Below are 20,528 nucleotides of genomic sequence, written 5' to 3' on the forward strand. Positions count from 1 at the left end.
GAGTTAATACCAGACACAAAAGTGCTCACTGCGGATTGCTTCCAATTGACTTTAGTACTCTGATAGATTTGTTTCGTTCCCTTATGGTCTAGCTTGCATTTGCTGCCATTGAGTGAAACTATAGTTCACTGATGCGAGGGCTCGGGGACAACAATCTTATCCACATTTCACCATTGTTACTATTGTTTGTATGGGTAGCGAAGGCCCTTACATACTAGTATGCAATAGGTATGCGGGGAATGTATGCACTAATGTACGAGTGGAGCAGGACTGCATGAGCTCCTCTGGAGATGGATTCCTCCGCCGTTCCCCAGCAATGTTTATCATTCCGCCGTTCTTATAAGAGCGACAAATCCGCTCAAATTTATTCGTTCACCCAGAGTTTTCCCTCGCCTTCTTTAATATACAACCCATGAAAACTGAACGATTCACGATGGTCTCTTCAAAATTCATCGCGCTCGCCATTTTCTCCTGCGTGGCTCCCGCTCTGGCAGCAGAGAATGTAAGTTCAACCAGTTCAACACCCCTAGCCTGCTTCCTTGAAGAATTTGCTAAGTGTGCTCTCCCCCAGGCTACCCTTTACTCGGAGGAGCCTTGCACGGGTGAAACAGCCCTGATTCAGCCAAACAACAAATGTACTCTCGTACCAGAAGCATTGTACGTAAACACGACGGTTGGCAACACAGAGTTGGAACTAATAGTACCAATTAATATAGGGCCGGAAAAGTGGTCGGGGTGAAAGTACCTGAAGATATCGTGTGCAATTTCTATAAGTGAGTATCCGGCCTGCCAATCTTGATCGATGTAATATACGCTGAAGGCGCTGATATTGGTATAGGGACGAGGAATGCAATGAGCCAATCTTGTATTCAGTGGAGGACCCTGGTATCTGCAAATTTAGCGAGTGGGATACCGATGATCAGAAAGTTAGCAACCTCTCAGCGAGCGTTCTTTGCTTCGATAGTACTGTTGAGGAGTTGTGAGATGCCGGCCTGCAAAATGGTGTTGGGGGTACATCCTCCACCGAGCAGAACTACACATTTGGATTTATTCATAAATGAACAATGAACGTGTTTTAATCATATGTGTTGGTAACAGTAGGAAGGTGTCGTTTCGTGAAAAGTACAACTTCGTGCATAGACTATTGATATGTGCATGGAGATATTCCCCAACACGACTCAATCTAGGTTGAAGTGATATCGATCCGTCGATCATCTCTGTTGTTAGGAAAGAAGTTATGAGGCATACGCCCTTGATGTGATGACTGGCAAGACTGTAGCGCTCACCTATCCCCATTCTTCACGATGGCCCTTGGGGCACAGTCTACTTCATCCGTGGATGATATAGCTAGATATTGTTTAGACGGAGAGAACTGGTAACAGAAGTTGGCCCTAACTTAACTAACTAGTACTAGTCGTTCGCCGCAGGAGATGCGCCGCCTACTTCGGGCCAAGAGAGCATGTCGTATACCGTTGGTCCGTTGCGATTCTGTCATCGCTGTAGAGCAGTGATCTGAAATGGAGTTCGGGTTTACTTTCTGGGAGTCAACTCACACGAGGGATGTGGAAGTAGAATACAGACATAAACTACTTTATTGGCGAAAATGTAGCACAATGTATCTCAAATGGCAAAGGTATATTAATCCAATAGAGAAGAGAACGTCAAGTAGCCAAAGGAATGTCATATCTCGTCACATCATCAAAGAATCCATGCAACGGGTCTGTTTTGCCCAATGCCAAACGCCGATATTAAAACACGATCTAAGTAAAACCCAAAAAGACCGAAATCTGGAAAGAAAAAGCTCAAATCTCATCAATGACAACCACCCGTTCCACGACCCAATCCACAAAGGCCTGTCCTTCCATCTTCCACCGGCCCTCCCGCCACACTTCATCTACCCAGTAGGTCAGATTCTTCCCTTGACCTGGCAATGATAATCCGCCGCCTGACTTGTTCTGTCGTGAGAAGGACCTGTTGACCTGGAAAGACCGGACTCCGACGCTGGCCATGCCTTGCCGCATGCGCCAATCACGTTCGGCTTTCTCGCCCGCACGACGCGCGACGGCTTCTTCGTCTTCGTCTTGGTAGAGCTCGCATTTGTTGCACTCGGTACAGCGAGCTCCTGGGTTGATGCGGAAATGTTCGCAGAAATGCTTGTAGCCCTCTGGTTCTTCGAATTCTTCGTCATCGATGTTTTGGTCGTCGTGCTCTGCTTCATTTGCTGGGTTGATGTTTTCTTGTTGACGTTGCCTGGGACGGAACCATTGGGGGGCTTTGGATGGGGGGCTGAGGCCTTTGCGACAGAGGTAGCACATGGAGTACCCGCAGACGCAGGTTAACTTGTTGCAGCCGGAGGATTTGACGAAGGACAGGCCGCAGCGGGGACAGGTGCGTTTCACTGCAGCCGTGCGAGCGGCCTCCACAGTGGCTCGTAAATCGAGCAAGAGTGGTTCAAAGCAGACATGAGGGTCACGCCATGGCTTTTGGCATGTTATGCAGCTGACGCGTTGACATAATGGGTTTGCGCAGGTGAACCTCTTCGGCCGCACCTTAAGACACAGGTTCAGGAAAGAGTTGCGCAGGAAGTTCTGAACGGTGGAAGGATCTAGAATGTAGAGAATAATCACGGGAATGAAGAGCAAGGGTATCGTATCTAGGAGGAGGATGGTAAGTATAATCGTGGAGATGATCCCATCCCGACGAAAGCGCCAAGTGATCCCCTTCGCCGATGGATGATAAACCGAATCAACCTCCGCGTACGAGCAAAAGGGACAGCGAATGAGCTTCAGCTGAGACTTGAGAAGAGCGTCTGAAGCCAGCCGACCTTCAAACTTAAGATAGGTCTCAATTCCGCCCTTGTCAAGGAGGATAGCTCGTTTAACGACCTCCGGATGCAAGCTCCCATTACAGCCGTCATGGGCGAAGGGGGTCAGACACTTCAGAGTCGAACGCTCCACATCGACTGATTTCCCCCAGCCCTGACCGAACAGTGCCTCCTGGATCGTCCGCCGGATACAGTCATAGCAGATGATATGCATATTCTCCGAACAAGTTGAGATCTGCTCGAACGTCACGTCGGATAAACAGCACTCGCACTCATAGAGCGCAGCAGCTGCCTTCGCCTCATCCTGATTCAGTTCCTCTGCCAACCTCCGATCCCGATCCTCACACTCCTCTTTCTTCGCGCTCAGCAGCGGCGCCAGCAAAGCATCATGCAATTCCCGATCCAACTCCGCACACCCTGTCTCCTTCAACGCCGGAACCGCCTCCCCATTCGTCTGCCGCTGCCACACAATCAAGGGACTCTCCTCCTTATCCCTCTTACTCTTAAAAGAAGGAAAGAGACTATTAAACGTCGCCCGCCACGTCCTCTTCGAAAGATCTCTTAACGTCGGCCTCGCACGCACATAACAGAAATTCACTTCCGCCAGAACCGCATCGACCGTACTCTTGCTCAACCCGCTGAATTCCTTCAGCAGCACCGTTCTCACAGCGATCTTATACTCAGTCGTCCGAAACCGTTCATTCCGCGGAACCACCCCGGCCCCAGTCACCGGCGCCGCCTCGGCGTTATCCCCGGGGACGTTCCACCGGCCGGCGACCCATTCCTCTTTATGACGCAAGAGCTGCTCAACGCAGACACGCAGTCGGCTCTCCCCATCGAATCGCACAAGTAATTCGCGGAAGACTTCGATCTTCACGTCCGGGAAGATTCGTGCGAGGGTCTCTAGGGCGTTGTTGAGTTCTTCTTGTTCGCGGGCTTGTTCTGCGGTTGGAGTGGTGGGTGTGGGGATTAGACGCGAGCGTGAGGTGGTGCCGAATGGGTTGTTGCGGAGGGCTTCGCTGATGGTGGTGGATTGGTTGGTGTCGTTGGGCCGGAGGGGAGATGATGTTGATGTTGATGTTGGGGATTTGGAGAAACTCGGGACAGGTAGCGAGAGGACCATCGTTGTATCGATGGGGAAGTCTGCTACATGGTCGGCCTGAGGCGAAAAGAAGTTAAAGTAAGGGGGTATACGGGGTAGCCTGAGGATGCGCTCGAAATTGAGAGTTAATAAATTGTCTGCCTAGAGATAAGTGGAGTTGGAGAGTTATGGAGACGGTTGAGTGAAGTTGACAACCAGTCAATGGTATTGTGTTACGGTACATGACCGTACGGCGGGCCGATGTTGGGGGAATCTAGACCTTCTACCCGTCACTACTGAACACTATTCCTATAGTTAAATATAAATAATATTATATCTCTGATCTACAAAATATATACATAGCGTTAGAGGCCGCTAGAATATACTAGTAAGTCTCTATGTAGATTCTAAGTTCATAGAACGAATCTGCTCATCTCAAAATATAGCAAATAGGTACAATGTCTAGTGTATTATAGCATTGGAGAGAAGATATTGCGAAAATGTCAAGAAACAAACATAGCTGACTATGCTTGTAAAGATGAACAACTCCATAAAGCACTCACTATACCGTATTTTACCTGTGTCTTTAGAGCTATTTACCTCGGGTGCCGCACAAGGTACGTTAAACGCCCCAGAGACATCCAGAGAGATATGCAGTTGTAGGTGAATTGAATCCCACCTGCCGCCTATATCACCCGACATAGTGAGACCGAGGTATCTCAAGGTGTGAATCCGCGATAAAGTAAGCCACATGCTATACAGTGCCGGCAAGACGGCCTGGAAAAGCGAGCTTCGTGCCCGCCAACCCATATTCTTAGTCCGATCAAGTTGATATTTAGCTCAATGAACTTGATCAGGCCAGGCAAATTCGGACCCCGTATATGAGTCAGTATAATCATCTTCAGCGGATATCCACCTCCGAACGTGTCATACCCAGCTGCTTGTTTGGTTGTCAATCATTTGTAGGACCAAGTGGTAGACAGCAATTCCCAGTTCCCAGGTCTCTCCACGGGTATCTGTTTTAGCCCGCCAAAGAGATCATTTATTATACTATAAACTAGCAATATTCCAGCTCCCGGCGCTGTCGATCTGGCTCGACCAGTGGCCGACATGGAATGCTTCATATTAGCTTGGGAGTTGAGATGTGAGGCACAGGCTCTACGGTGTACATCGAGAGTTGAACAGTGGATCACATGTAGTGGGAATTCTGGAATACAAATTCGAGCTAATGTAGGCCCTAGGGAGATCATTGATATGAGCTTGAACTTAGTGGATACCTATGGAGAGTCAAGTTAAATTTGCGTCGCTTATCGGACGGTGGGGCAATTTATTCTTCAGCTATATACCAACTTGGTCTTCGTCATATGGGGGTTAGTGGCGTTGACTTTCGTTATTAGATCTATCCAACATGTCTAACCATAATAGAAGAAGCTTCTACAAGGCCTGGACATGTACTTTCAACCAAGAACAAGTCCCATTCTCACTCAGGTACATCGAGTTGAAAAGGCAAGCACATTTTTAAATTCAACCTGAAGGAGATTGCTAAATTGGAAAGAAACAGAAATCGTAATATCTATGTACACAATTTAATCCCATCATTTCGCCATCACGCAAAAAGTAGTCGGTTTAATTATAATTTACAGTTTGGCCTTGGCTCCGTCCAACAGCTCAACACCGGCGCCGCTAATGGCGGGCTTGCCAGTCTCCACAACAGTGGTCTGGAACAGGACGGTGTTGCCCTCCTTCCACATCTCGGTCCTCAGAGTCTGACCGGGCAGGACGACACCGGCAAAGCGAACCTTGATGTTCTTGTAGGCACCGAACTTGCTGTACACGTGCTTACCAGAGACACCCAGGGAGCACAGACCGTGCAGGATAGGAGTCTTGAAGCCACCGACCTTGCTGAACTCAGGGTCAATGTGGAGAGGGTTGCGGTCGCCGTTGAGACGGTAGAGGGCAGCCTGATCCTCAGAGGTCTTCTCCTCGACAACAGCATCCGGCTTGCGCTGAGGAGCCTTGTACGCCGCGGTGGCTCCCTTGGGGCGGGCAGCGGTGGGCTTGGGGGATCCGCCGAAGCCGCCACTGCCACGGATGAAAACGGTGGACTCGTTGTAGAAGAGGTCCTCTCCAGTCTTTGCGTCCTTGGTGGTGAAACCGGCGACGACGAGAGCAGCGGCACCCTTGTCAACAACGTCAATGAGCTTGGGGAAGGTCAGGGTCTTGGCCTCGGTGGGGATGGGGAATTTGCGGATCTCCATGTACTGTTCACCGTGCAGCAGCATCATGGGGGAGAAGTTCTTCACAATGTCGTCCATGTTGTAAGGCACGGCGGTGTTGAACCAAGGGATCACACCGAAGGTGGGAATAGCCTGGAAGTGCTCATTGTTCTCGTACACGAAAGGCAGGTCGGTGCGCTTAGCACCCAAGCTGAGGTTGTAGAGAATGACATCCCGGTCGCTGTACTCGAAAGCAGTTCCATCGGTGGTCGCCTGCTTGGCCTTCTCGATGTTGGCCAAGATGTCGTTGCCACCCTCGGAGGCATCACTGCGGTTGCCCATGTTGGCCATGACCTTCTCAGAACCAGCCTGGCTGTCCTCGGGGTGGTCCGCACGGCCGTCGTCGAAGTTGGTGATCTTGTTCCAGTTCTTGACAACCTCCTCAGGGGTCAGCTTGACGTCCACAGGGAAACCGTGACCACCAGAGCGCTGCCAGCGAGTGTTAGAGAACCAGCCGCTGCCGCACTCGTACAGACCCTTGGTACCGGTTCCAGGGACAATATCCGAGGAAAGAAGAACCACGAGAGGAGCAACGTAGTCGGGCTTGAAGGCCTGGACCATCTCCTCGGGCATGATAGTACGGGTCATGTTGGTACCGGCGTTAGGAGCGATGGTGTTGACCTTGATGTTGTACTTGGCGCCTCGATGGCGAGGGTACGGGAGAAACCGAGGATGCCAAGCTTGGCCGCGGCGTAGTTGGCCTGGCCGAAGTTACCGTAGATGCCGCTGGTGCTTGCAGTGTTGACGATACGGCCATACTTCTGCTTAAGCATGTAAGGCCAAGCGGCCTGGGTAACCTTGTAGGTACCACGGAGGTGGACATTGATAACAGGGTTCCACAGGTCGTCGTTCATGTTGGTGAAGGCCTTGTCACGCAGGATACCGGCGTTGTTGATCAGAATATCGATACGTCCGAAAGCATCGATGGCAGTCTTAACAACGGCGGCGCCATCTTCGCAGGAAGCCTTGTTACCGACAGCCTTTCCGCCCATCTTCTTAATTTCCTGCACAACGGGCTCAGGGTCGACCAGATCGTTCACCACCACAGAGGCGCCATACTTGGCAAAGAGCAGACAGTACGCGCGTCCGAGACTATAAAGAGTTAGAAACAGTAATCTTCAAGCGATATTCTGAAACACATACCCGTTACCACCACCAGTGACAAGAGCAACCTTGCCCTTGAAGTCAGGCTCCTCGCCAGACGGGGCGCTGGGGGTCTTCAAGCCCTGCTCCAAGAGGGTCATGAAGTCAGCCGGGCCAGTCGGATACTCGGGCTGAGAGAAGTCGTTGACATCGTTCCACTTCCTAGCGATAGCACCGGGGGTCAAGGAGTCGTCGGTCTTGAGCAGAGCACCCTTGGCACGCTCCCAGCGCAGCTTGGCAGCGTGGCCACCACCGACTTCGTAGATTCCACCGGTCTCGGTTGTGTTAGAGGGGTGCACCAAAGCGGCCACCAAGGGAACAACCCATTCGGGCTTGAGAAGATCCAGAACATCCTGGGGCATAATGGTGGCAGTCATGCGGCTAGCGGCTGTTACAAGTCAGCATTCGTTATAATAAACGATTGGTATTCTTTCCATACCGATAGGTGCAATGACGTTGGCAATGATGTTGTACTTGGCGCCCTCCTTGGCGAGGGTCTCGGTGAAACCGACCTGACCGAGCTTCGCGGCTAAATGTACTGTCAGGTTCTTGATCTATGAATAGTCTGTATTCATAGGCACTTACCAGAGTAGTTGGCCTGGCCAAAGTTACCGAAGAGACCAGCAGCCGAGGCAGTGTTAATGACACGGCCGTACTTCTGTTTCCGGAAATGAGGCCATGCGGCTCTTGCGCACTTGTATGCACCATAGGTGTGAACTTTGGTGATAAGGTCCCAGTCCTGGTCCTTCATATTCTTAAAGCTGACATCCCGGAGAATACCGGCGTTGTTAATGAGGACATCAACGCGGCCGAAGTTCTTGATGGCGGTATCAATAATAGCTTCGCCGTTCTCAACGCTGTCGTAGTTGGCGACTGCCTTGCCTCCGGCAGCGCGGATCTCCTCGACGACCACATCAGCAGCCTATAGTCGAGAGTCCATGTTAGTAACCGTATTCCAGAACCTGCATGTGACCATAGTTCGGCTCGTACCTTTGACGACTGGCCCTCACCAGAGTGAGAACCACCCAAGTCGTTCACAACGACGTTTGCGCCCCTCGAGGCAAAGAAGGTAGCATAGGCCTTACCGAGACCACCGCCGGCTCCCGTCACAACGACGGTTTGGTTGTCGAAGCGCAGCTCAGACATCTTGTACGGGTATAATTACAACAAAAAGGAAAGGGAAAAGCAAGCACAGAGAATGTAATGACGTGGTGCCTCCGCACTGAATGTTTCAGTAGTATTGGGGAGGAAGGGAGAAGAGGGGAGGAGAGGAGGATAGACAAAGTATTCAAAGTTCAACGAGGACTTAGGGAGGACAGTGGTAAGTTTAAGTATGAGGGGAAAGTCTGGGGGAAAGCAGAGTTGAAGAAGCCTTTAGATCTGGGGGAGTAAGTGGACGGTCGCGGTGCTCGGCAAGGACGCTATGAATTTGGAACCTCGGCATCTTTGTGGTTGCTTTGAAGCTCGGAGGTTCCCACTCACCAAGCGGATCTAGGCAGATGATCCCTCCTTCACATGCCGATATAGCTCTCCTGGATCGAGAACCCCATATTTCGTCGAGTATTTCGGCGTTCCTTAGGCATAGATGGTGTATTTTAGAGATCTCTCCTCATTAGATGCATAATCTCGCTGCCGTGCACCTCTGTCGAGCACTCCAGCATGGAAATTTCCCATGTCTGGCTGCCGACGCTAACACTATGTATCCGCATTATTATGTAATCTATACGACCACCTCGATTTATACACAGGCTAACCCAATCAGGCAATCGATTACCTTGCTGACTCAGACATGTGATTCGACGTCATCATCACGTGTCGGTCCTGAGACGGTCAAATGTTCAGTAATCGAAAAGGGAAGAGATTTAAATACTACAGTCCCCCCTGTGACGAGATTCCGTGTCCAAAATTCCCTTTCGCCGTTGAAAGACCACCACAATGATCAGGTGCATGGTTAATCTCTCAGGCACAACATTTGTCCCCCACCGCCCGGACATTCGAATCTCCAGGTTCTCCGCTTCGGCGCACCTCCGACATGGCAACTTTTCTTCTTAGTCCGCCATATAAAACATAATCACCCTGAACAAACGTAGCCGTAGCAAGGAAAAAAACTCGAGGACAAAAGAGCCAACACAGTAAAGACCAAAATAAACCACCAAAAATGCCCGAGATCATCGACGACAAATCCCAACACTGCATCCCGTTCCTGCTGGAGCGATTAAAAGCCCACCAAGAGCGGTTCGGAAACGACCCGGCCAGAACCCCACCATTCTTTCTGGGGTTGAATGGCGTCCAGGGAGCCGGAAAGACGGTGCTGGTATGAATTGATGCGAGGAATCTAGTCTATGTTGGTTGAACTACGTCGAAATAGATGTCTGACGGTTCTATTGCAAAAATATAAAGGTGTCCACCCTACAATCGACTCTCCGCTCCCCGCCATACTCCCTCCCCGTTATCACGCTCTCGCTTGACGATCTATACCTCACCCATGAGGAACAGATCAATCTCGCCAAGTCGCACCCTGCAAATCCGCTACTGCAGCATCGCGGGCAACCAGGTACACATGATCTGCCATTAGCCAAGGAGGTCTTTGAATCCCTCCGCGCGGGCCGAGCCACGGCTATTCCGCAGTATGATAAATCAGCGTATGCGGGGCAGGGTGATCGCGTACCCGAGTCGCAATGGGAGACCGTGAATGGTGAGGGGCAGGAGAAGATAAAGGTAGTCATTTTCGAGGGCTGGTGTGTCGGTTTCCGCGCTGTGGATGATCAGCTCCTGCGCGAGAAGTGGGATGATGCTGTTAGGCGGAAAGAGAAGGGTGACTATGATGGACGGTTGGGATATGTGCCATTTGAGGCTGTCAAGGCTGTGAATGATGCGCTGAAGGAATATGATCTGATCACTGAGTGAGTTTAGACCCTCCTGTCTTGTTGGATGCGACTCAAGTAGGAGGTATAACGGCTAACGGACAATCTACCACAGTCAGTTGGATGCTTTGATCCACATGTAAGGTTTCCCAGCCTGCGGGTTTTACCATTTGCTTCGATATCCATATGTGGAATCTAACATGATCTGCAGTGATGCCCAAGACTCACACTTTGTCTATGACTGGCGACAGGAACAAGAACGAACGCTTCTTGCTGCCAAAGGAACGGGCATGACCCCGGAACAGGTCACGCACTTTGTCAATGGCTGTATGCTACCCCGTTCCTTTTTTCTCTATTTGCAAAATGATGCATGAAAAGAGTGCCATGCTAACGAAAGCAGACTACCCCTCATATGAGCTCTTCACCGAAGGCCTTCGAGCAGGTACCTTCAGGCCTGTTCCACATACAACAGCCGCATCTAGACCTTCTACCGGCTGGGAGGACAGACAGCTTCATTTGATCGTCGACAAGAATCGAAAGGTCCAAGAAGTCCGCAAGATATAGGTCGGACTTTTCGGATTCAAGTCACATAGATATCAGCCCAAATGAATCGTCGAATCTAATCCACAGGTAATACCATTATTCCAAAGATATTTACTGCAATACCAATTCAGCTCAATATATTAGCCAAACATATTCTACCGTCTGTCTGTGCAGATTCCCAACCACATATACAATGAATATCGATAGACATGGCCAGAAAGTAGCTCAACCATCTGACTGGCCACGGCCATCAACATTAGATGTCGTCACACGTAGATCTAGATCTATACCAACGCCAATTGGAAAACCAAACGCCGATGCCAACCTTAATGATAGTTGAGTGGAGAGTGGATAACAAAGGGATTAAGAAGGGCGATAAAGAGTTAAAACGCGCAAAAAAGGCAGAGAAGAAGCAGAAGGGGGAGACATCACTTCTCCGCCCGTTCTAGATATTGCATCATAGCAGATCTTAGCCGCACATTAGCCACACCTCCTACACCGTAGGCGGGCACGATCTTCCCCATCCGGGCAAAACAGCTGGGGATATAATCGCGGCGAATACGTGATACTCGCTCGCGCCAGCCCAATCCTCCCGGCGGTTGCCGGTTATAAAGATCCAGGCCCAGCAGGTGCATGGGTGTGCTGGCGAATTGCATGAGGGCCGGACAGGAGAATTGAGCTACGGCTGCCTTCATCCCGGGTGTAGATGCAATATAATCGGGGATCGATGGCGCTATTAGCGTGGGGACGTTGAAGGAAGCGAAGATGGTGATGCTATCGCGGAGACAGAAGAGGGCATATGAGACCTTGGGTACCGTAGCAGCGCCGGAGGGGTGACAGGAGGCCGGGGGAGAGGCCGTGTGCGCAGATGTGGATGACGGAGATGGTGTAGCCTTGGACTGTGCGCCAAATATCCGCGCGAACCTGGCGTCCTTGTATACACAGATTCCCATGTTCACCGTCGTCGTGGCGAGGAACTTGGCTGTTCCGGCAAATACGGAGGAAAACGGTTCATTGCGCATGGTCGACGAGATCGTGTCAATGGCATTGGCGGTCAAATATGTCGATGTGTAGAGTGTATATATAAGGATAAACGGTGTACTGAGGAAGAAGCCCGCTGGATGACGAATCATAGACCCGAAACATGATGTGATCGTCTGTCGAATGGGAATGCCTTTGGATGCTTTCTCGATGATCGCACTATCAAGCAGCTAAAGTCAGACTTTTGCAGCAAAGGACCGGCGAGATTGCACGCCTACCGATCGATAACAGTAATAACGGGGCACGTCAAAGCGCCTGCTGTGGCAGCACTGGCGATATCCACGCCCAGTCGCGAACCTAATCGGCTGGTATTCCAAGTGGATGTTGGCCGCTCAGTGACAGCCTGCATGGAGAGAGCCCCATCAGGGGAGATCGCATTTCCCGGCATACTCTTCAATGGCGCCGAACGACTGTAGACTCAAGATATAGCAAAAATGAGTCAACGATAAAAGCTCAACGAAGGGACGCGACGCTGACAAGAGACGTCATGTAAACACCAACAGGGCACCCGTCGCGTAGGGGAAAGAAGGCTCAACAGAAGAAATCAGGGTAACCAAAATTACAAAGACATCCTGCCGAAGCAGAGACGAATGGAGATGACATCTCAATTTCCGAGCGTAGGGGGAAACGCAATATGCTGACTCGCTGACTATCATCGCGGACGAGAATGGACCGGCCGATAAAGGCCTTACCGGTGACTCGGAAACCCTCCGGTGCCGGCCGAGCGGTACCCCGGCAAATGTTCCCCAGGACACGGATATATGTTTATAGCTGCCACCCGGTTTTTCTGACCAAAACTTTTTACCGCAGAATTGCCATGGGAACCAGATTCGGGTAATCACATATAGATACTGTTTATTTTATAGAGCATCTTTATGTAGTTTGTACAAGAAAACTTTAGCAAAAATAGCAGAGGCTCCGAACGCCGCATCAATGTACCACCCGAGATATGCCCACGCATTTATTTTTCCACCATGAGAACCCAAAAAACACATGCAGGTACATTATGTATACGTAAATCAATTGTTGGTCGTGTTCGCTTGGAAATCATCCAAGGTCAGGTTGACGGCTCCAGCTTGTACCAGCTAAAGAAATGGATTAGCCCAAAAGTTATCAACAGGGCATTGAGAGCGACAAACTTACCGCCCTTGTCAGATCGTCAATCAGATCATCTGCATCTTCAATACCAACGCACAGACGGATGAGATCCTCCGGCATGGCGCGCTCCTGGCGCGTCTTCGCATCAATACTAGCATGACTCATCCGGCAAGGCATGCTGATCAAACTGTTCACGCAGCCGAAGCTAACGCTGATAGCCCATAGCTTGGCACTCTCAACGATACGCTCACTCACACCGACATCTCCCGTCTCGAATGAGAGCACAGCTCCAGCTCCACGAGCCATCGAGTGGTGGAGGTCATATTGAGGGTGCGACCGCAACCCAGGGTATCGGACCTTGAACCCATGGGACTCGAGGAATTCCGCAATACGTTGTGCGTTTGCTTGCTGCTGGTCCATGCGTACCTTGAGGGTCTTCACTCCACGCATCAACAGCCAAGAATCGAACGGAGACAAACCGCAACCAGAGGCATTGATGGGGAAGTACAATCGCTCGCCGAGAGCCAAGTCATTGACAGCGATCACTCCAGCCATGAGATCATGGTGACCCGACAAGTACTTGGTTCCACTTTCATAGACAATGTCTGCTCCCAGTTCGAGAGGGTTAAGCAACATCGGAGACATCATGGTGTTATCAACAGCGACAAGGCAGGTAGAGTTCACTTCATGTGCGGCGGTAGCGATCTGGGGGATGTCGACAACCTTAATAAGAGGGTTGGTAGGGGTTTCGAGCAGGACCATGGCTGTCTTCTCGTTCAGCACCTCCCGCACCTTCTCCGGCTGGGTGGTGTCAACATGATGGACGATGATACCACCATTGGTCGACAAGTATTTAAGCAGACGGTGGGTTCCACCGTAAAGATCATCGCCGGTCACGACTTCATCACCAGGACGAAGCAACCGAGTGATAACATCCAATGCAGCCATGCCGGAGGAAACCACCAGAGCACGCTGAGCGGACATGACCTTAGCTAGATGACGTTCAAGGTGCGTTCTAGTCGGATTGCCGGAGCGGGTATAATCATACTCTCCGCCTCCACCACCGGATGTCTGTTTGAAAGTAGCGCTCTACAGCAATAATTGTTAGCACTATTGGTACATCCATAGCTTTGTCTCAATAGTAGGGTGTTTTCAAGGGCGACGAGGATGGTACCTGGTAGATGGGAACGCTGCTAGCGTTGTACTGGTCACCACTGTCGGTGTAGACGAGTTCTGTGGCAATTGCATAGCGCCTTCCGGTATGAGGGCTGGAAGGAGCAGGTGACGGAGGAAGATTGTGACCCTCAAGATCTACGCTAGGGAACGCCTTTTTGGCTGGATTTGCTGAGGATGAAGCCGCGGGCGCGGCACCGGATCCTGAAGCCGACATCGCTGCGGGGATGAGCGGAGAGAGGGGGGGTAAGGACGGAGAGAAGGATAGAGCACTGAAGAAGCGAGAGAAGCCAATACCCGGAAGATAGTAGGGTATAGGAAGAGAAAATGAATCACAAAACGATTGCCAAATCAATGGAAGGATGAAAGGGAGGAGAAGAAGGATAATATTTATTGTTCCCCGGAAGAGTCATTTGAGAATCGCCCCGTCCTTCATTCTATCTTACCCGATACGGTAAGGATGGCCTCCCCACTCCTGCTCGTTCATTGGCTGGTCCACGTAAGTGTCGATTTCGTCATTCGCCGCCTGAGGCAGAAATGGACAGTCTTTATATATCCTTCGATTTAGATCTCTATGTATGTACAGGGGCTCCCCTCGAGCCCATCCAAATCCCCTTCAGATACAACTATTCAGCGAAAAACAGGGAACCGACATCAATATCACACAAACTCCATCTGTACGCCAGACACGAAACTGTCCCAGGAGTGACTCTTCCTTATCCTACCGAGGCATATGCCATGTAGCGATCATCCGCATGTCTGTCGTTAGGTCGTTGTACAGCACGAGGACAGCTACAAGCGACTTTACCGCAAATTTATAGGCATATGACTTCCATAGCCTCATCGCCTATCCATTTGGTATGTCCATCAGAGATTCTTTCGTCACTGCCCCGCCAATGAGACAAGTCATCAATCAAGAAAGAGGCTCGAATAAATGCAGTGGCCTCTGTAAAGCAGAAAAGAGATATTATACACTTGTCATGATGAAGGGTCGTCATCGCATATACATTCCATATTCACGCTCAAGTTGACAGGTCGCCGAAGCTACCATTAATGCCGAAAAATTGGAACCTAGGAAACAAAGAGCCGTCAGTACGTGGAGAATCCAGATGCATCCTACTGAACATACCAATCTTCCACGTTCAAAGTCGTCGGTGCGGTTGGCCCACTTCGGGAGCTATTACTCCAGGTGTCATCCTGGCTAGCAGCCTCCACCCCGGTATGTAGGGCTGCTTCTAAACCTGCCATTGGCCAAGGCTGCTGATTCTCCATTCCGAACACCTGTGGCGGTTGCTGACCTTGCATACCCATCCCGGGAGGCATGTTCGAAATGAGCTCCGGGCTTCCCTGTGTTCCGGGAAGACCTCGGGAGGACATCTGATGAGGCATGATATGTCGCTGATCCATGCCCTGCGTCTGTAGCTGAGACGACATCTGCAATTGGGGATCGACGGCATTGTGCTGCGGGGAAGTCAACTCAGGGAAGATGGCAGTGCCATCAGGGAACAGCTGGTCGGGCTGGAAGTTTTCCCAAAGCGAAGGCGAAAGGTTGGGTGAAGTACGCGTAACCAGGAACAGGTCGGGTGGCGTTGCAGGGAGGGAAAATTGAGCATTGAATGGAGTTGTCGGCCGCGTATTGCCTCGAGAGTTGCCTGCGGGAGGGCCAGTAGGAGAGCCTTGGGGAACGTTCAATCCGGGTTGTCCCATTTCTCTTGAGGGAGTCACTGCAGGCGTCTGAGGCCGCGAGCGCTCATATGAGACTGGTGGTGTGGGACCCCCGTTTGGCAACCCGAGGTCCATATCGTCGAATTTCCGCTTTGGCGGATCGGGCTTCCTTGTGGACTGATGTTGAGCCTGGTCGTGTCTTATCCTTTGATGCCTTTTGCCTGCCGCTTTCTGGAGACGCTCCTCGAGGACTTTGTTTCCTAGAATGGATTCGAATAGAGTACGGACCATCTTAGCCACAAGCCACACTTTGGAGACATCTTTCAGAGCCTGCATGCATATGTTGATTCTCTCCTGGCATGTTGCCACAACTGTTGGCACAGATGACCGCATTTGATAAACGTGCATGATCAGGGCCGAGAACAAACTGTAGACACTGCGACACTGTGAGTGCTTAGTGCGAAAAACGGACATACTATCGAACTTACATGAAGGCTGGTGTATATCGAATCTCCTGATGTGTCTGCAAGTTTTCCACGATAGAAGTGATCATTCCGGCAGCCTGGAATGCGATTGTGCGCGAGGGGTAGGCCATCTCCTCTACGCGGTAACTATTTGGGGCAGAAGAAGCTGGCGGCATGTGCGCCCTATGCAAAAGACAAAGGGTAGTGCTTTTCTCTGCATTAGTCCCGTGTATAGAGTAAGGAAGGATAGTAAAACTTACTAGTAGTTCGCATGGAGAAGGGCAGCCCAGAAGTGATGATTCTGCCGTTGCCAGCACACCTCTTTGGGGCAATTCTGGAGCCAATCTGCCAACGCCATATCCGAATGTGTCAGATCCATAGCATTCATGCGTCTCGACTTCGAAGCCACAGAGTACTGCTGCGCAAGTACCAAGCCCATGATCTCGCAGAGCTTGACATATTGCAGGAAGAACTGTACATGCACGGGGTCCGGCGGGTGCTCGGCTGCTATGTCAATCTCGTCTTCGATGAAATCGTCCTCGGTTAACATGCCAACGTCCGAGTCATCTGTGTTAATACCGATTGGGCGCCCCAAGGCCACTGCTACGGATCGGTCCCTTGTGAAGAGAGTCCACCAAATTCGCTTCCAGAGTCTTTTATCCGGCTTGCTCAGTTGGGACGATTCAACGCTGTGGATATTAGATGGTTGTCCATAATGTTTCCGCAATGAGGGCAACAACATACCTTCGGTGCATACCCGACCCTTGCGCTACAACCATAGCCACTCTCGTCCAGTAAAAGACGTTTTTAGTAACGTCCTCCGGGCCCTCCCAGTACCAGCCCAGGAGTACCAAGGCCTGGACGATAGTGACACGGTCATCTTCGTAATTAGCGTCGTAGAGGGCTTTTGCCCGCTTGTAAAATGTCATAGCTGCTGGGGTTGTCGAACCATTGGCATCCATCAACTGAGGGTTTGTACACACCCTGGACCCAGCGAGAAGTATAGCCTGAAGGAGGAGTAAGGAAGGTGGGTTCTTGGGGTCGCGGTAGTGTCGCATGAAACGGCTGCGGTTAACAATGGGTACTACGGGGGCGACCCATTTGAAGTAGGCATCGACTAGTTCATCACAAAGAGGCTTTGGCGGTAGAAGAAAGGCACCACGCTGGTGAAGGATATCCAGTTCCAGGTTATCCAGATCCGCCAATCTAGCACGAGAGCCGCGAACATTGGGCGGAAGGGGATAATGTACAACGTCCGTCGTTCCATGGCGGTCCTGCACCAGGAGCGAAAGATTCGAGGACTCGCCAAGGTACGCGACCCGGCCAGCTTCTTTGATCGGGGCACGCGCAAACTTTGGTTTCATGAACTGAGCATATGCTCCATTTTGGGTGGCTTGCTGAGCGGCCTGCGACTCGGTGAGTGATGTAACAGGCATACCGTCGACAGCCATTCGATTACTCGAATAACCGAAAGCATCCTTGCCGTCCGTCGTCGGCTGCTCCTCCTTGGGTGTTTCTTTCTGAGGGTTCTCTTCGCTACTACACATTTCGATGGCGAATCAGTAGATGTTGGGATGAAGTCGACGGCGAATCGATATATGAGGTATTTGAAAACATACCCGGAGCTCTCCCTAACTTTTGTTTGGTTCTTCTTGCGTTTCGGCGTGGGGATCTTGCACTCGATCGAAAAGGCCACACAGTTGGTGCATGGCACACCTAGACTGGCAGCATCGCAGCGTACCTGTGGGCAAATGACGCGATTAGCGATCTCCTTTCCTGCAGAGACCTAGCATGGCGGGCGGGTGACACCGGAAGGAATGGGAGCCAAAAAGGAGATCAAATCAGTCTGGACCAGGGGGACTTACTTTTCGAGCATGGCATGTCTTCACGAGATAAGAAAAAAAGTACGTTAGCAAACAAGATGTTCAAATAAAACCATTATCGTGGTTGCGTTATGCTACCGTCACCAGGATTGCCTGATAGATAGATAGCATGATAGGGGGTCAGCAACGCAAAGCTGCGATGTGCCGAGGTGCCGAGGCTTTCACAGGTCGCGTCGACCTCATAAGAACAAAGAGACATACCTCACAAGCACGCGACGCACGTTGTCTATTCAAACAGCGATTAGATAAATCTGATTAGCATCCATCTGTACTCCTTTAAAATCTCGACCGTTCCCATCCACCCAGGGACCCTTTCCAACTCCAACTTTGGTGATCTGCGACCATCCCCTCGTGCGCTGTAGCCCCGCGACAGCGCAGAAACCCACACTTGGTGAACCACCCCAGGGCAAGGAAATATCATCACACACACCTTCTGAAACTCATCTGTCCGTTTGGGCCGGCTCGCACTGTAATACCTGAAGTTCCCGTTGAGCCTGTGGCGCTCGGGGCCGGGCTTGGTCTGGAAGTAGAATCTGTGTGGTTTTCTCCTGTTGTGCTCATGGCCAAAAAGTATCCATGCAGAGAAAACGCGACCGAAAGAACGCTCGGAGCGACGAGGGCGATAATATAGGGATTGGGGATATAGCCAAGGTTATAGAAAATATAAATAATGTAATAAATCCAGAATAGGCCAGGTGAAAAGAAAAGAAGAAAATTACAGGGAACCCGAAAGACGTGCCTCGACCACGCTTGTTGTCCCCTCTGGTTCTCTTTTGCAGCTTTTTTCTTTTTCTTTTTTTTTTTCTTGCTCAGCTGCTACTGGGGTAAGTAAAAGTACTAGGCAAATTCACGGGTCGAAGGTCGCCGCCACCCGAGTAATGGATGCGATGCGATCGAGGGAAAAGGGTAAGGGGGGGAGAATGGAGGGCCCGGAGACCGAGAATCACTCCAGTAGAAGGGTGAGAGAATGTGTGGACAGAGAATTTCCCGGAAGGTAAAAAGGTTGTCAGGAACGTGAAATTCTGGAGACAGGATCGTGGTGGTGATGGGATTGGACTGGTGAATTATTTGATTCGAGAGGGCAGAGAGAGGGCAAAACCCGCCAAAAACAGCAAGGTAGAGTTCCAAAATGAAGGATGGGGAACAACGGGCGCGCGCGCGCGAGAGAGAGTATACTCCGTTCTGGATGGTGGCAGAAGGACACGAGCGGGGAGTGGCAATAATACCAGTAGCAGTCAGAACGGTGGACTTTGGGGCGGATCATCCATCCCGGAAATAGATGGTGTGGAGAAGGGTGATTAGTATTACTTCGTTTCCTGTTGCTAGACGGGTGAACTACTGCTGCACTAAAGTCTTGATGGTTGGCAAATCTCTCGGTAGCGCCGGAGAACTAACCTAAGGATCCAGAAAGCACCAAGGGTCCATGTCTGGGATTCTGGATAGTCTTCTCCGTGGATAATTAACGCCTGGGATTTACCATGGTGCAGTGACACCCGGTATTTCTTAACTGTCTTTTGGGGTTCCTCAGAACCTTACTCTATGAAGCAGGTGGTCAGTCCGTCCAAGGTACTGCAAGTGTATGAAACCCAAGTGCTGCTTCCCAAGGGATGGAAGCTAGGTAAGGTTATTGTCTGTACCCAAAATAAAAGCAAGCTCGGTATGGTAAGTAATACACCGGGATATCCTTGATGTAACCCAACCCTAACCAGATCCTGGCCCATAGGGGACTGACTCAACATTCAACCAGGGAAGGATTCTCTGCTGCACGTGTCGCCACTTTCTGTGCATTTAGAGTTCTTTTGCTGTGTCTCCCGGTGAATGAAGCTGCCAACTTTAAAAAACCATATGGAAGGGGGGAAAGCTGACTGGAGCTTTAAGCTTCTTTGATGTATTTTTCAACTCCACACAGGTTTATGTTTTAGGTAATCCGAATCCACATGGACTCCGTACACTATCAACATTTATGCGTCAATGACGGGCATAAGTTCTTGCACGGTGTTACATAAATTACATACGAACAGCAACTGACAAACAATTCCAGGTAGGCAACCTGATAGACTCTTAATTATGTATCATGAACATAAAGAGTGCAGTACAGTAATAAGACTACTAGTAGTAGCGTAGTTAGGCAACGACTCCACCAGGCCTCCAGGTAAAACAGCGGACTTAAGATCCGCACGACATCCAGATCAGGTGGACTCTCAAACGGCAATGGGAATTGGTCTAGTGTTTGGCGCACATGGTGACCCAAGGTCCAGTCCAATCCCAAGCGCACGGTAAGTTCGACGGTCTGTCTACTAAAGGTCCATCACTGCTCTCACCACTTGCCCCTGGCGGTTAGTCCCGAGTCAACAATGGGAATGAATATCCGTTAAAACGCTTGACTCGTGCTAAATCTAACGGGTTGTTGGTGATCGGGATTCACTGATCCCCGTTGCCCGAGTCCTCGTGTCGAAATATATATAGTCAGACT

The 20,528-nt window shown here is 50.7% G+C and overlaps 6 protein-coding genes across 6 annotated transcripts; 1 reads left to right on the plus strand and 5 right to left on the minus strand.

Moving 5' to 3' along the window:
• Positions 1-1,802: 1,802 nt before the first annotated feature.
• ANOM_001083 (E3 ubiquitin-protein ligase) lies at positions 1,803-3,947 on the minus strand (the record flags this gene model as incomplete). The annotated part of the gene is made up of 1 exon (XM_015546340.1): positions 1,803-3,947. The coding sequence occupies one exon, from the start codon at positions 3,945-3,947 to the stop codon at positions 1,803-1,805; it is 2,145 nt and encodes a 714-aa protein (XP_015411654.1).
• A 1,595-nt stretch (positions 3,948-5,542) lies between these two features.
• Positions 5,543-8,504, minus strand: mfp (putative peroxisomal multifunctional beta-oxidation protein (MFP); the record flags this gene model as incomplete). Its single annotated transcript, XM_015546341.1, has 6 exons — positions 8,315-8,504; positions 7,910-8,246; positions 7,764-7,853; positions 7,325-7,712; positions 6,897-7,273; positions 5,543-6,822 (listed from the first exon to the last, which is right to left on the minus strand). The coding sequence occupies exons 1-6, from the start codon at positions 8,468-8,470 to the stop codon at positions 5,543-5,545; spliced, it is 2,628 nt and encodes an 875-aa protein (XP_015411655.1). The 5' UTR covers positions 8,471-8,504.
• Positions 8,505-9,482: 978 nt separating this feature from the next.
• On the plus strand, positions 9,483-10,752 carry ANOM_001085 (TDA10 family protein; the record flags this gene model as incomplete). Its single annotated transcript, XM_015546342.1, has 5 exons — positions 9,483-9,638; positions 9,725-10,227; positions 10,304-10,327; positions 10,400-10,515; positions 10,589-10,752. The coding sequence occupies 5 exons, from the start codon at positions 9,483-9,485 to the stop codon at positions 10,750-10,752; spliced, it is 963 nt and encodes a 320-aa protein (XP_015411656.1).
• Positions 10,753-11,159: 407 nt separating this feature from the next.
• ANOM_001086 (uncharacterized protein) lies at positions 11,160-12,160 on the minus strand (the record flags this gene model as incomplete). The annotated part of the gene is made up of 2 exons (XM_015546343.1): positions 11,160-11,931; positions 11,991-12,160. 2 exons carry the CDS (start codon positions 12,158-12,160, stop codon positions 11,160-11,162), a joined length of 942 nt encoding a protein of 313 aa, XP_015411657.1.
• A 491-nt stretch (positions 12,161-12,651) lies between these two features.
• Positions 12,652-14,407, minus strand: ANOM_001087 (cystathionine beta-lyase STR3; the record flags this gene model as incomplete). The annotated part of the gene is made up of 3 exons (XM_015546344.1): positions 12,652-12,857; positions 12,916-13,959; positions 14,045-14,407. Coding segments are annotated over 3 exons (1,464 nt in total), but the record flags the coding sequence as incomplete, so codon positions are not given.
• Positions 14,408-15,065: 658 nt separating this feature from the next.
• Positions 15,066-18,616, minus strand: farA (CeGAL family transcription factor; the record flags this gene model as incomplete). Its single annotated transcript, XM_015546345.1, has 8 exons — positions 15,066-15,114; positions 15,173-16,144; positions 16,197-16,379; positions 16,433-16,861; positions 16,917-17,711; positions 17,792-17,913; positions 18,257-18,281; positions 18,486-18,616. The coding sequence occupies 8 exons, from the start codon at positions 18,614-18,616 to the stop codon at positions 15,066-15,068; spliced, it is 2,706 nt and encodes a 901-aa protein (XP_015411649.1).
• Between the last annotated feature and the right edge of the window lie 1,912 nt (positions 18,617-20,528).

This window comes from Aspergillus nomiae (assembly GCF_001204775.2).
Source record: "Aspergillus nomiae NRRL 13137 chromosome Unknown contig00010, whole genome shotgun sequence".
Classification (NCBI taxonomy): Eukaryota; Fungi; Ascomycota; class Eurotiomycetes; order Eurotiales; family Aspergillaceae; genus Aspergillus; species Aspergillus nomiae.